The sequence below is a fragment of the Tinamus guttatus genome, unplaced genomic scaffold, assembly GCF_059628265.1.
Source record: "Tinamus guttatus ecotype Peru unplaced genomic scaffold, ASM5962826v1 Tinamus_guttatus_pri_ptg000314l, whole genome shotgun sequence".
In the NCBI taxonomy this organism is placed as follows: Eukaryota; Metazoa; Chordata; class Aves; order Tinamiformes; family Tinamidae; genus Tinamus; species Tinamus guttatus.
The window spans coordinates 267,599-283,708 of NW_028288848.1; the positions used below are offsets into that span (position 1 = coordinate 267,599).

Below are 16,110 nucleotides of genomic sequence, written 5' to 3' on the forward strand. Positions count from 1 at the left end.
TGCTATTTCAGTATTTCCTCCAAATGCATGAAAGCATTACTAGTAAAATACCCACTAGGTGTCATTCTAAGTGGAAGTTCAAAACTCCTCATGGATAAAAGCCAAAAACATTGATTTGGAATTACAACTTTTGCAGAGGACTGAGCAAATTTTTGATATCTATTAAAGAAATCTTGTTAAGGACTTGCCACTGACTGGAAAAAAGAAGGTTTCCTCTGTGCACATTACCACAGTGGACAAACAGGGAGCTCTCACTGAAGTCTTAGCAGGGTGTCAGCGTTTGCCTTCGGCCTGACCGCACAGTTCCACGGCCACAAAATGTAGACCTGGCAGTGAAAGAAAAGTTTAAGTAAATATTTTTTTCAGCACAATGTGACATTTTCAGAGCAGCAGCTCCAGAGAGCAAGTAGAAAACCTATTTTTATTTCATGTTAGGCCAAACAACGGGTTCTAATAGCCTAAAAATATGAGTATGTGTATCTATTATCAAGGAATTTTTATACTAGTTAGTATATAGTTATTCAAACCTAGGATATGTGTATCTTTATGTACAACTACATTAGCATTTTTGGGGGCAAGAACAGTGCTTTTCAAGAGAATAACTCAGCTCCCTCTTACAAGACCTTGGATTACAGAATTGAGTGGTCTTGGAGCACATGAACTGGGTAAAACGAAGCTGAGATATGTGCTCTAGAAGTGCGCCTGATTTACTCCAGATGCTAGCGGGTGTCTAGCCCCTGGGATCAGATTGTAGCCAGCCTAAGATACCCTGCCAGAGCATGTATGCTTCACTGTGCAGAGCTGCTTCTTGCGTGCTGCTTGGTAATGCAGATGCACATGTATGAAATTGCAGCTCAGGAGAGCAGGTCAAACCCTTTCCTCGTGCAGGGCTACCTGCCCCTCAGCGTCACGTGTGGTCGGTCCCGTTCAGTGGGAAAGTCTGGCTGCAGGGCTGAGCTGGTGGGAACAGCTACCGTCAGCCAGACACCCAGCTACTCCCATGAAATGGGGATTAGACTCCTAATTTCATTACTCAATCCCACTTCCTTTAAGGAATATGTTACCCTGCAAAAGTGTTGGCCTTTTGTTCTTCTTTTTTTTTTCTTTTTCTTTCCAGAGTTGTAGAACAAAACACACTGAGACTGTGTACTCACACATTTCCATCTTCCCCAGATACTACTGTGACTTGTTCAGCTCCCATACAGCCTCCATGTAAATGACTTGGCTGCTTTTCCCAGAGGAACTCGACTTGTGAAGTGTTCCCTGAAATTTCTGTATCAATGTAGTTCAGATACGTGCTGCCTGGTTCGAAAGTTCCCCTGGCAAAGGAAAAGCATAAAAGTGGTGCTCTGTGTCATATCAAAATGAGGGAAGAAGTTGCTACATAAAACATCCTAGGTAAGAAGGGAGATGAGGGGTGGGATGCCATGAGAGTAGAAGTTTTGAACAGCGCTGTTATAATTTAGTTATATTATCCCAGAATCCCACGTAGATTGAAGTCTTTCAGCTCCAGCCATAGAGGATCACCTGTTAAATCCAGAAATACCAACTCCTATCCTCTCTGCTGACTTGTCATTGAAGTCATGTTACAAAGTGATAATGTCTTTGGATCTTAGATTTTCATACATTAAAATACATGAAATATTTATTTGGACAACACTGTAAAGGGAACAGCTCTGCAGGACCAGACAAAACATCCCTCTAGCCCAGTCTCCTTACTCAAAGGCTGGGTTAAAACAAAGTTCTAGGGAAGACTTTGAGACTAGATCATGTTTATAGCAACACTTTTCTCAAATGTTTTTGCTTCCTGCAACAATCCACACATCAGGATTTTTTTTAAAACAGAGGTGATGTCTCTGCATTTATCAATCTTTGATGGATTTCTCTTCCGTGAACTTGTCCTGTCTCTTCCTGAGCCCATTTAAGCTTTTAGCACTTGCAGTTGCCAGGGGCTAGAGGTCCCACAATTTAGCTGGATAAAAAATCATCTTCCTCTGCATGCTTTGAAAACGCAGGAAACATTGCTGAAGCCCTTGCCAGATTCATTCCTGGAATCCGATTAGGAGGTGAAATACATCTTTCTCCTTGAAACCACAAATTTAGAAACTAGCTGGGGCCTGGGTGGAAATGTAGCAGCCGTCTCAACCTGCAGGTACATGATGGAGTACAGGAATAGTGACCTGCACTTAGCATGATGCAGATCAATCAAAAGTATTGAAATGCTCAGCAGATACGTAGTGAAAAGTCAAAAAGTTCTCCCAGTGTCTCTGCTTCTTATCAGCTATGAAGAAAATAGGAAAATAAAATTTACATCCCTGCTTTCTGTGGAATCTCTGCTCATTACAGTTGAATAATTATTATAGTGTGAGATTATCACAGACATTGCCTGTAGTTGTATCACTGTATTTGCAACCAAATGTACTTCTGGTGTAGACAGTAAGAGGGCAATGTTCCAATACAGAGAAGGTTGGTTTTACAATATTTAAACTGTGCTCTTGACAATTATCAATTTACTAGATTTAAATTCACATTTACTAGGAAAGGCCAGGCTAAGTAGAGAGGAATTCCAGACCCCAACACAGTTCTTAAGCAAGGTGCAATTTTCCTACTTGCTGTCTCTAATTTACTAGAGGAGGGGTCAGTGGTCTTCATTTACCCATCATATACCCCATGTAGCTCTTTTCTCTCTTCTCGGGGAAGATTACCAAATTGAGTCCAGAAGCTGCCTGCTCTCAGGCCTTTGCTCTTGCCCTCTGTGCTAAGTGGCATCCTCAGAAAAGAAAATGCAGAACAAGGATGATCAGACAACATATTTTGATCACAGTCATTTTGTAGCATGAGGAGCTTTGTTCACTTACCAGCTACTTTTGCTACCAATGTAAAACACTAGTAAGGTCAAACAGAGCAAGATGAGACATGTTAAAATTGCCATGCATGCATTAAATATAATAATGTTGTTAGAGTGATTTTTTTTTCAACTGTCATGTTAAACTTACTCGACGACTGTGTATTTTCTCTTGATCCCATTATTTCCAGTCAAGGCCACATCTATCTTTCCTTTCAGGGCTTTTGTTGCAGATACTCTGACATGTATCTCTTTTCTCCAGCCTATCAAAACAAAGAAATAGGTTATGGTCGTGCAGAGATTTCATTCCTGATGGTAAAATGTTTCATACATTTCAATGTTTTTCAGTGGGGGGAAGAGCATTGCAGAAATGTGCTTAGAGAGCAGACAAAATGTCACTCTCCCTTAAGGCAAACATTAGGTCTACAGGGTTTTCTGATAATACTAATTAGCTTGACACTGGTCTAAATCATAGATCCAACCTTTGCTGGCCTGCTAGATATGCTAAGAATTAAATCTGCTGTGATGGTCAATATGTACTTCACTCTTCCACTTGGCCTCAATATTAATATCATAATTTCTTAAATTTATGAGTGATTTGGAGGGTCTCAAGCATACTAGCTCTGAATTGGATCCACTGGATAACTGTGTTGTTAAGGGTATATTGAACAATATTGGCAACATTCCCAGAATGGTTCTGATGTAGAGTGTTTAAGGTTTCCTTAAATAGCTGCTCGCTCCTCGGAAGATCCTGTCTTCTGAAATGCCTTTCCAAATCAGAAGCAGGGTCTAATGTGCAATAGTAAATACTATTTTCAAGTAAGCAGGTTTAGAAAGCTTTTACACTGGCTTTAATTTGGGCTATTAAAAGGAGAACTCTTCAACCTCTTGAAAAAAAAAGTATTTGTTTTCAGGTTATAATTTATATAAACTCAAAAATTTTTAGATGCTGAAATTAATATGGTCATTCAGATTGAAAAAATGGTTAATTTCTCTGTATTCAAACTCATTTTGTTTTTGTTTTTATTCTCCTCAAGATGTAACAATTTTTTTTCTTAATTTTCAAATATCCTAGTGTTTAGTGAATAAGGGCCTCAAAGGCCTTACCTCACTTACGGCCCTTGCAGTTCATCATAGATAATAGTTGATTTATGAATTTCCTCATTTCCCAGTTCTGTGACTGCTTCTACAATAATTGGAGATTAAAACTCTATTTCCCAATGCTTGCCATGATGACTTGAGCTTTGCAAAAATACCCTCATATATTTTTTCAATGACAGTAATGTAACACTTTGCTTTGAAATTCTGTGCTTTCAGCATAACCTCCTCCCACCTACAGCATTAGAGAATTTTCAAAGTCTTCACATAATTAACAAAATTTAGCAGAGCTTTTAACTCCAAAGAGGTCACCATCAGTTGATCTGCTTCTATAGTTATCTCAGCCTTCCCTAGATAATGTTGCTAAATGCATATTCCTAACACATGTGAGACTCCAGATTTTATGCTGAGCTTCACTCACTAACTGTAGTGGATTGCTGTGGGCCAGGGAGGTATTTGTTCATAGGGAATTCATTGTCACTTTAGAAATGAGCATCAGTCACATCACCCAAATAAGCACTTACGAGCATAAGGAGGGAGGGGCCCTGTATTTAAAAAAACCTTTTGCTGTTCTTTCCCAGTTTTGGATGAAAACTGATCAGCATAATGACCCATCAGTGGGCATCCTTCTCTGGGACATGGGAAGCAGTCTCCCTGGAAGAACAAAAGGCTGTTATAAAGATGATCTATTTTAATCCTAATTCTCAAACTATCAAAAATTAGGGCATTTCAGCTTTTTTTTTTCTTTTTTTTTTAATCCAGCTAAAGTATACATTTCTAAAAAGTGAAAAGGTGCTTGAGTTCAGCTCATATGTTCAGTATTTATTGGTGTGCTGTAAAAAGGAGCTCAGGTGGTTAGTTTGCTCAGTTCAGTAGATTGAAAATCAGAAAGAATCATTTTGAAAACCTGATTTAATTCCTTGTGTTGCAGCAGAGGCTATGAGTAAATACCTTGATGTGTACTGTGCATTACTACCTATTCTGTAAAAGGTGGAAGGCAGCTGGCATGTACCTCTTTCATGGGGCGTATTGGAAGATTAAGCTTGTCATTTACTGTAGGGTGGATAATCATATTAAATTTAGGAATATTTGTGCTTGTGATCTCATTTTGGAATGTATTTTATCTGTTTATCAGGCCTTATACCCATGCAGAACTTTCAAACAAAACTAGTCTACCTGTAGATTGAACATTGGGATTGAGACTTTGATGTTCATTAAGAAAAAGAAAAGGAAAAAATTGTAAATCTTCAGAGCAAATGATTTTATTTCAGTTGAAAAAAAATAGCTTTGCATTTCAAATGCTTGAATTTTGATATTTGGGAAGTACTGTTTTAAAAAGCGTTATTGTCTTTGACTCTCTGGGTTTTAGATGAATAAAAGGCTACTTAGTTATCATCGCTTATTTATTCTGCAGTAGGCAAATCTTTCTCTTCTCACCACTAAATTGCACAGAGTTCTGTTTTTCATTTAAATTCTGGGTTACAGCAAACTTTCAAGTTATGTGGCAACATTGCTGCAAGGAATAACAACCTTTCAGCAGTGTTGTAATCACTGCTTCTGAAAGCTGATGGAGATGAATCTCAAGTATTTCCTCCGTTGCTAGGCCGCAAGTGCACTGCCAGAATCTGGCCACCAAAAACCCACTTCTACCAGGAATAAAGTCCAGGAAGTTCCACTGAACTTTCTCGAGACACCCAAGGGTTGTCGTGTGCCTGTGAGCACTGCGGAGCTGCATAAATATTTGTCTCGCCTCGTCTAAATACGGCAGTTGTTGGTTGATTGTGCAAATGTTTAAGCACTTACGAAACCGGAGGCTGTGACAGCTCTTGGTGATGGGTTCCCCAAGGGCAACCAGGCACTCAGGGGACCTTCTTTAGTTTTAATCACGAGCTTAAAACTTCTTGGTCCCTCCAGATAGGTTTGTACCTGGTACTTACTGATGCAAAATCTTGATAGGTTTCACACTGATAGCCAACAAATCCATCTGGAGTGATAATGCTTTCAGCGTAATACTGGAGGCTTCTTTTATGTCCACATCCAATAGACTTATATTCTGGGGAAAAAAAAAACAGGTAAGAAAGGTTAAAGCTATTCACTAGCCATAGAGTCCACACAAAAAAAAAAACACATATCGGTCTTTTTTGCTGAAAGCATTTGTTTATACAGTGAAGTCTCAAATTAAAAAAAAAAAAAAAGAATTAAAAAGACTTTTAAAGTGTAAAGTTTTTGGTTTATGGTAAGAAGTGGGCAGTTACACACACATTTTAGATGGGGGAGAGATAGGCTCAGGTCTGCTCAAGTCCTTCTCTGAGCTTATACAGAAGCTCAAAGGGCAGAGATGCTGAATTCCTGCAACCTCCAGTCCTATGCTGTGTACTGCACTGCTTTCAGTTCTGCATTTTCCCTTTGATAGACTTTTCCTTTGATATTTTAAAGAATGGAATAATTCATAGGTACAGCATTTGCAAAGCATATGGTAGTGGCCATGAAGTAGTTGTCATTTGCTTAACATTATCACAACATGGTATTTTCTAAACCATAATTTCCACTCATTTCTAGAATTAAAGATAATCGTAGTAATTGTTGTAAATTCAGTGGGTTTCACTCTTTTTAAGCTCTAAAAAATCTGCAGTCATTTGACGTGGTGATGCTGTGAAGTGCTCTAAATAGCAAGATGTTTGGCAGTTTGTCCTTGATTTTGTCAGAATTATTTGAAACACGTACATTTTCCCTTCAGAGTGAAATTTATAAGCACTCAGTGCTGGGAAGAAGAAAGTACTTTTGGGACTCTATTTACGGGTCCTTTGCTACAGCTATTGTCTTCGATGTCTCTGAAGACTCCCTTTATCAAAGCACAATGTACTGAAATTAGACTGTGTAAAAATAGGCTCTAGTTTGCTACAGTGGGGAAAAGGAGCCTCATGCAATTAGAGTGAGGTCCTGGAGGCACAGAGGTAATTGCAAGCTGGCACACACTATAGTGAAATCAGGATTTCATCTGCAGTCAATATTTATGCACCTTAAAGGAAGACCAGTAGATATTAACAGTTGATACATATTGTTCTTTACATAAGAAGAAGAAGGAAAAAAAAAACCGACAACTTTGAAGGGTATTTCTGTCTCTATTTCTTGGAAATGATATGGCTCATGAAGGCTTCCTGGGTGTGTTTTCTTTACAGTTCCTTCTTTTAACCTAACTCAGAAGGGTCTGTGCCTTTATCTTTAAAAATCTGAGTCCTCATGATTGGCTTCCCCTGTGCTAGTGCCACAGTCACTTAACATCTATATAATGGGATCAAAATCCTCCGTTTCCTACTATATCAAAAGCTGAGGAGAGAAGTTACTAAGCAGCATTTCTAAAGCACTTTATAGATAAAAGCACTACATAAATGTAAATATTTTCAGACAGAAGAGATATGCACAAAGTAAGGTTCAAATGAGAGGCAGGAGTTAAGGTTGTCTCTATTTTTAGGAACTGCATGAACACTCTCATCCATCTGCTCTTGTTCAGTAGGGCTGGGCTTTTATTTAACTGCGAAACACTGAAAACAGTATTATGAAATTACTATGGAAAACCTTATTTTTTTTGCTGAGAATTGAAATATTTCTTTTATGATGGAAGTTGAAAGTCTTTTGAGTCGAAATTATTTTTTATCAACAATCTTCAGTTTCCATGTGAATTCTTCAAAAGTTACCCAAATAAAAATATTTTGAATTCATATATCCTGGTTTTTTTAAATAAAATATTAAGGCTTTTTCTTTAAAAAAAATGAAGGAGAAGAAAGGGAATAGCTCTTCAGTCTTTGAGGAAGATCGGGCAAGTTAGGAGATTTAACGTAGGCTTTAAAAATCACTTTCTTATCACTTCATTATTGTATTATACCAGTCATTCCCATGCTAGTAAGTTGATATCTCATGACTTTATACATGCAGGATCTGAAATTAACATTGAGTATTGAATATGTTCACCTGAAGAAAACAGAGGGCAGCAGAGCAGTCTTTCAATCTACTTTGTTACTAAGTTCTCAAACCACTTCTAAAATAACTTAGCAAAGCAAAAGACAGGTCATTTTGGAAAACTAACTGCTTAACTGCGCCTGGGTAGGAATAACCCCAGGCACCAGCACACGCTGGGGACCGACCTTCTGGAGAGCAGCTCTGCGGAGAAAGACCTGGGTGTCATGGTGGATGATAAGTTGCCCATGAGGCAGCAGTGTGCCCTTGTGGCCAAGAAGGCCAATGGGATCCTGGGGTGTGTTAAGAAGAGCGTCTCCAGCAGGTCGAGGGAGGTGATCCTGCCCCTCTACTCAGCCCTGGTGAGGCCACATCTGGAGTATTGTGTCCAGTTCTGGGCTCCACAGTACAAGAGGGATGTGGAGCTGCTGGAGAGAGTCCAGCGCAGGGCCACAAGGATGATCAGGGGCCTGGAACATCTGCCCTATGAGGAGAGGCTGAGGGAGCTGGGCCTGTTCAGCCTGGAGAAGAGAAGGCTGAGAGGGGATCTAATCAGTGTCTATAAGTACCTCAAGGGAGGGAGTGCAGAGGACGGGGATGGTCTCTTTTCAGTGGTGGCCACTGATAGGACTAGAGGAAATGGCCGGAAACTGAAGCACCAAAAGTTCCACAGGAACTTAAGGAAAAATTTCTTAACAGTGAGGGTGACAGAGCACTAGAACAGGCTGCCCAGAGAGGTTGTGGAGTCTCCTTCTCTGGAGATCTTCAAAACCCGCTTGGACGCAGTCCTGTGCCACGTGCTCTAGGTGACCCTGCGTGTGCAGGGGGGTTGGACTAGATGATCTCTAGAGGTCCCTTCCAACCCTAAGCATTCTATGATTCTATGATATTTACCTCTCATAACATCATTGACACTTCGAGTTGCAGGAGGTGCACGAAGTTCCTCGCATCCAGGCATTTTCCTCCCACCATTTGGATAAAAATCCAGGTGTCCACAATTCTGAAGAATCCCTGGAGCTGAAATATGTAAAATGTTTCAAGGCTCTTTCTAAAGGCAATGGCAAACTTCAGTGTAGGTGTTGTTTCCTATGCAAAACTTACCAAAGTCAAAGAACAGATGACCAGCATGAGTGTGAATTATATCAACGAAATTCGCATCTGAAGGGTCCAGCCTAACCATGTCTGGTGTATTCTGGAAAAGAGGCCCAGCTGGATCCAAACCTAAATAAAATGAAAATGTGTCTGATTGTGTTAACAAGTTATGTATATCTCATCGTATTCAATGTGCATACAGGGTTTGCCATTGCATTTCTGTTGGTACTCAGAAGACCGATGGGAAAATGTTTAGCTTGTTTTGGGTGAAGAATGTCAGGAGTGTGTGTGGGGGTTGTGCATTCATGAAGGATATTAAGACTAGAATTTTCATTTGGTCAAAAATCTATTTTTAGTTGCAGAAAAGTTTATTTGAAACTTCTAGTCTCTTCATTTAGTGTCAGTAGGTTCTTCTGTGAGACAAAACAGTGGAATTCAGATCCTGCTTCCCTAAAGTACTTTTTTCACTGCATAATGTATATATAGCTCAGTGATAGCAATATACATACAGATAGGAGAACTGACTGTAGGAGAAATGGAAGTAGAAAGTACTGGGACATTAAAAACATACTGTTAATGCCTTATTATGCCACATATCCCTGCATAGCTGTGCAGCCAGTGACCGTCTTTTTCTTGAGGGTACCCAGGGCTACTTATTATGTCTTCTTAACCTAACAAATACAGATTTTTAATTTTTCATTTCAGATTTCGAATTTTCTGAATTGTTGAAAAGTCATGATAAAGTGGATTTAAAGAAAAAAAGTTGATAACAAGTTTCTAATATTCTATAAACCATTTACTCCACATGTAATACACTGTAATTTGACTGAAAGTCAGTAGTAGTATGGTGAGATTCGTTGTGCCCTATGCAAAGTGACTCATATTTAGCTACAGAAGGGACAGGGAAGCTCTTGTGACTGTGTTCCAGTCTGATCTTTCTGAAGGCCATGAAAAGTGACATGTAAGACATGTGACATGGCATGTGACATGGCTTCGTTTATGTGTGGTTACGCCAGCCATATGTCGCTACACATGACAACCCCTGCATAGTGCAGCCTGTCCAGTGGGTTTGTGAGGCAGAAGTTGCTTCTTCGGCCCTTTTGTGTTGGTTCCTCCTGCTATGAGAGCACTAAGCTTCATCAGTTGCAATAGCTTCACTACCTGTTATTCGTCCAATGCCAGGTTTCCTTCTCCCGGCCTCCCCTGCAGCATGTGCTCCGAGACTATGGCCAATCAAATGAATCTTGGCAGGAGAGTAGCCATATTCCTTCTGGGAAGATATATGGAAAGGAAAAAAAAGAAAGCTTGCTAAGTTGGTGACACAAGCCTGAGGCACTGCATCAAAGCCTCAAGCTCTACTAGGCCATGACTAGTACCTCAATTCCTGCAGAATTAGAGACCTTTGATAATATTATCAGCTGTACTATTGAGGACCTCTGTGCTTTCTGATTTGCACCGGAGATGGAAAGGTGCTACCTTTGTCCTACAGACTATACACCCGTGACCATGTGCCACAAATTCCTTTACCTCAAGAAGGTTCACCAAGTATGTGAGCTCAGCCCCCACCACGCGGACGTTGTTAACTGCTTCGGTGTACAAGCCGCTAGAGCCGCCTCTCCAGTCAGTCAAGATGCAGTTCACATCTTCAACGTGAAACATGGACTGGTGGGGGTGAAAACAGGACACGAGAAGAAAACACACAGGAATCACAACTGTCCTGGGTTGTATACAAATAACTCGTTCTGCTTTAACTCACTTTAGTTATGACAGGTTTGATTTTTGCATCCCACTTGTAGAGCTGTCAAACTGCTTCTGTCCAGTCTCTTTTGAGCTCCACTCCTGCTCTCCTGCTCCCTTATCTGGGCATGTGAAGTTTATGGAGCAACTCATAGGTAGACTATGTAGACTTGTAGTCTGCAAGTCTATAGAGTAGACTGGTTTGGAGTAGTTGACAAATTAGTTATCCCTGTCAGCGAGGTGGAACACAAGTGGGGAAGAGTGGGGATAAACCAAGGATATTTACAACATGAACAGGATATAGCCAGGGACTGTTTCTGAAGGAAAATTATACCAATTCTAAAGTCATTTTTAGCAGTGTGTTTTTCTCCTAGTTTCCGAGGAAATCAAACCTTGCTGTATTTTCTTTTTCAAAAAGTAACAATGTAAAATGATGCTCTATTCTTTGTTCATTTATGTGACTACTAAAGATACATCTTCAGAATTTTTATTCTTACTGCAGAATCAACACAAGGAGGCAGAGTGGAGGTAGTAATTTGAACACTTATACTAGGACATGCAATAGCTTGTTTCAATTCTGTTTCCCCTCCCACATATCTTGGTTCACTTCAGGGAATCAGATTCTTTTACTACCAGTGCCACAGTTAGAAAAAAGGGTAGTTTCTCTAACCTTTATTCTCCAAACTTTATTCTCGAAAATTATATACTTCTCTCATCTGAAAGGATCCACAAATTTGTGTTGAGGTGGTTGAGTAGTTCAGCCCCCAACTGTGTACTTTTAAAATAAAATACTCTATTTAGCCACTGATATCAGGAAATATTTGATTTTTCATTTTGAAACAATTACATTTTTGAAATGTACCTAAATAAACTGTAACTAATTGCCTGAACAAAGCATTTATTCTTATTATATCAAATGCCTTATTCAATCTGAAATGTTTAGTTTAACCGTTCCTTGAGGTTGGAAAAATGACTTTTGTCTTTAATTCTGTGAAGGAATTGTAAAAAATCAAATAATTATAGCTTTCACTATGAAGGCGAATTCAGCAATTAACAGGAGGTTGAAGTACACCATAGTTGTACCTGAGGACGGAATGGTAGACATATAAAACTCTGCTTCTGAGTTTTTTTTCCTCCTGTGTTCTTAGTATTAACAGGAAAGCAGAGGTGTAAATTTTAGCTGGGAATTCTAAGCCAGTTAATGGAGGAGAAAGGAGATATGAAATTTCAAATGCAATTGGATTGCTGTCAAATAATAGTCACGTCATACCCTGCACATTTCTGTTATCCAGGAGAGGTCTGCTCCAGCCAGATGGCCATGGATAACGAAACGAGTTTTCCTGTGTGCTTGAAAATTTGAAGTTTTAATAGTTGAAGGATCTGTAGCAGAAATTTTCTGTGTCAAAACAAAACAAAAGATGTGAGTGCTTTGTACCAGTGAACGTGTTTGTATAGGGACGGGGTATCTCAATGGTAGGAGCATAATTCTGGGCTCTGAAGAGGTGGGACTTGTTCCTGACCCTTCAACTGCTTGGCTAGATGATAGCAGCTAATCATTTCCACACATGATTCACTTCCTCTGTTTAACTGAACTGGCAATGCTGCAGTCTTTGCACAATGCTTTGAGATTTGCTGGAACAACGTACCTTGTAAGTATGAGGATTTATCAAAAGTAGCCAATGAAATACAAAGGCAGTATCTCAAACTTTGAAGTCACTGTGGAGGTGACTTCAGATTTTTCTTTCTTTTTCTTTCCCGCTTGGCTTTCTTTTTCTTTGAAGGCAAGACCTTTATCTCTAAGTTTATTTATATTTTATCTTAAAGAGATTTTAAACAGTATGAAAAAAAACCCATCAGACTGTAGGTAGCGTTGGCTCTATTGAGCGAGGCAGCAATAATATTTTCTTACAAAAATTCTGAATACCATTTTGGCTTAAAACTTAGACTCTTATTTACTTTTTGTTATGCATAAACAATTCAGTATCCTGAAAGAGAATGCAGTGTACTAATTAACCTGTATCTCACCTACAGTGGAATTTTGATTGAAATTAAAGGACACAGCAAACAGGTTGTCTCAGTAAGAGATTTTGGTTTAGTTATGACTTTTTCTAAAGTGATTCATAAAAAGGAGAAATCATTTAAAATCTACACTATTTCTGCTTGCCATATGTATTACAAAAAAAGTTGAAGCCTTTTACACGTATCATAAGCAAACAACAACAAATCACAAACCTATCATTTTCCATGTCATTATATTATTTTTCCTTGTTTTTCTCCAAGTAAAGCTAACACTCTCTGATAGGTTATTTACCAAAATAATCCACAATTCCACAAATCCCTTTGTGCTATGGCTGAGCTCTGGCCAGACTCCTCCAACATCTCAAGAAGGTCAGGTGCACATTCTCATGTAAGACTTTCCCTGCGCTCACTGGTCTTCAAAGGAAAAGGCTGAGACACTGCTCATATCTTTCAGTATATTTTTATTTACTCCTGCCTACATAGGGCTGAAAAGTCCTTTCAGCTACTTATTGGTTGCTCTATCACTGTCCATGGCTTCCTTTCACTCCCACTAATTTGGAAATGTTGCAGATATCTTGTCCCTTTTTTCTTTTCTCTTCCATGCACCTTCAGTCTGCTGTGGCTACCCAGAGCTGGCCGTGGAGACAGATCGCAGTTGTACTTTGGCTGGGTGCATCTATCTCCATGAGGAGCTAACCTGACTCCAATCTCTGCAAGAGAACATCCAGGCCCTCTCCATGCTGTACCTTACCATGGCTTTTTCTTTGGATTTTTGGTCACCATTCTTGAAAAACTGTTTAATATTTGTATCTTTTCCTTTTTTATCCATCCCCCTTTCATTCTATGTTTTGTGTCGTTATTTTCTTCCATTTCTGCACATTCTTTTCTGTGTTTTTCCTTTAGGATCTGCTTATCCTTTCTATGTTTTCTTTATTTTTTCCTCCCATTTTCCATTCTTTTTCTGTTGAATGTTACTACTTTCTCTTTTAATCTTCTCTCCCATTGGTATTGCTTCTCTCCTATCTGCTATCAGATCTCACTGTTGTTCAGGACATAAGCAGAGTTTCTGTGAGCAACCATATGGACCTAGAGATACAACCCTGAGATCTGGGTCTTGTCCTAAAACTGTCCCTCCAGTTTTTCATCTGGAGACACGGAAGAGCCAAAATTCACCTCTCCTACTCCTAGCTCTCGCACTATAATGATATATGACTGAAATGGATTTTGAACCATTTGTTTATTATGGAAAAGTATATAAAATGTTCCAAAATACCTCAGCTAACTTGTGTTAGAAGGCTATAATTAATATGTTGCTAATATAACTGGTCTGTAAAATAGCTGAAATGAAGAAAAATGAGATAAAAGGAACTGCCATGCACTGTTCATTGAGTGTATAAGATAGACTCGAGGCCTTTCCCGGGAGACCTGTGAGCAAAAATATTGAAGTGAAAAAACAAGCTGTATTATTTCTTGAGTGCATAGTCTACTATAAGTGTTTAAAACAAAGCATTTTTTTACTTGGTATCTCATGATGTTGTCTCTTGTGAAAAGGAGGAAATTGGTATTCACATCCTCGGGAGGGCTAGGCAAGCCTGCCAGCCGTCTTTCTGGAATCCCAGACCAAGGAGGATCATCTGTAAAGCATCCAAGCCTTTTGTAGCAAACTTGTCTTCCTGGGGAGCACAGAGAACAAATCATTATTTGCTATCGGCTCAGAGCTGTCCTTCAAATTAGAGCTAATGTTTCTGCAGTTTCTATAGTGTTATTTCACAGGCAACAACTCATGAAGTAATCATAAGATTTTAGAGGAAGCAATAAAGTTGAGTTTTAGTGGAAGCCTAGAGACTAGGGAAGTATGGTCTGTGCCTAGACTAGTTTCCCAGTTTCTACTGTGGTTTTAGTGTGACAGGGATGCAAACCTGGCATCCAGTTGGGCTGTGCTGCATCACTGCACTAGATTTAGTTATTTTCAAAGAGTCTTTCCACTGATGCCAGTGAACTTCTGGACTGTGTCTGTTTCCCTGGGTTATGTCTGTATGTCTGTCTCTACTGATCCATTCTTTCCAAAATATCTGTGAAGCCAGGACCACTTTTTTGTTTTCTGTCTAGCAGTGCAAAGAGTAAACTTTGTCTGGCATGACAAAAGTTTTTGCATGTCTAGTCATTCTGGTGGAGGCTGAACACAACTTTTACTGCTCTTTTTCTATCTTTATACATATCTTACCTCTGGCTGCATCAAGAAGAAAAAGAGTAGTAATCCATACTGCAAACATCTAAAGCAAATAAGAACACAGTTCAAATTTAGTGAAAATTAGAATATGGGTTTTAACTAGGTTGCATAGATCCATTAATGTCAAATTGGCCATAGCATAATTCAGACATTTTATGAATTAAACCCTAAAGAATCAATATTTCCTAAAAGATTTAGGAAAAATACCATTGGAATTCTTTTTGTTTGCAATGGAGTTTCTGAGTATGTAGGATATCCTCTGAGCATCTCTTAGAGACCGTGTTCCTCGCTGTGACACACAGAAGGTTTGTTTTTCCTTTAGCACTGCAATTTGTGAGCAGATAAATGAGGTCTTAGTGAACTGCAACAGCATATTTTTGTGAAGAATTGAAACTTCTTTTGCTATTTAATAGAAAAGTTGCTCAGATTTGCTATTCAGCAATTGTACTTGAAAAAACTAAGAATCACGTGTAGTTTATATTTGTAAATCATAGGGATAATCAAGAAAACTCATATTGATCTTTGTTATCAGCTATGTATGTTTATCAGCGCTGATCTGCTTGATCACTTAATAATATGCTAATAAGTTAGTATCAGAATTAATGGAACCACTTACGTACTTCGAGGTAAATGTGCTGAGATGTTTCATTGGATCCGAATCCTAATCAATAGCTGAGCGTGTTCAGATGCCTGCCATTCTGCAAGTTAGTTCTGATCATACTATACAAATTAACAAATGCAATATTCCATATGCCTTTCCAAGGTAAGTATATAGCTCAAATTCAAGGGTATTCTATCAACTGATAGAGATACTGATTTTAAGATGTTTCATGCATTCTTTAACATATTAAATTTGAGTTTCTGATTGATCTAAACACATAACATATGGATTTATAACTGTGGATTTGCTATTATGTTTCAAATTTAAATCAAGGAAATAAGAAAATCAGCTTTCTACAACACAGACTCAGTATTCACTTTCTCAGTTTATGAGTTCTTTCGTGGGTGGTCTTTGGAATTGAGAGCAAAATATATTACATGTTTTCATCAGCTGCACAGTACAATTTTACTCTATTGAGATTTTTTGTGTGTGTAAATCAAGCTGCATACCTTGATTTCATAACAAAGGGCCAAA

General features: G+C 38.9%; 1 protein-coding gene across 1 annotated transcript; it reads right to left on the bottom strand.

The window, feature by feature from the left end:
- Positions 1-1,090: 1,090 nt before the first annotated feature.
- Positions 1,091-15,018, bottom strand: LOC104574992 (pancreatic lipase-related protein 2). The gene is made up of 11 exons (XM_010222303.2): positions 14,970-15,018; positions 14,264-14,418; positions 11,997-12,122; positions 10,517-10,651; positions 10,151-10,259; positions 8,999-9,118; positions 8,792-8,914; positions 5,881-5,996; positions 4,468-4,597; positions 2,997-3,108; positions 1,091-1,319 (listed from the first exon to the last, which is right to left on the bottom strand). The coding sequence occupies exons 1-11, from the start codon at positions 15,016-15,018 to the stop codon at positions 1,151-1,153; spliced, it is 1,344 nt and encodes a 447-aa protein (XP_010220605.2). The 3' UTR covers positions 1,091-1,150.
- Between the last annotated feature and the right edge of the window lie 1,092 nt (positions 15,019-16,110).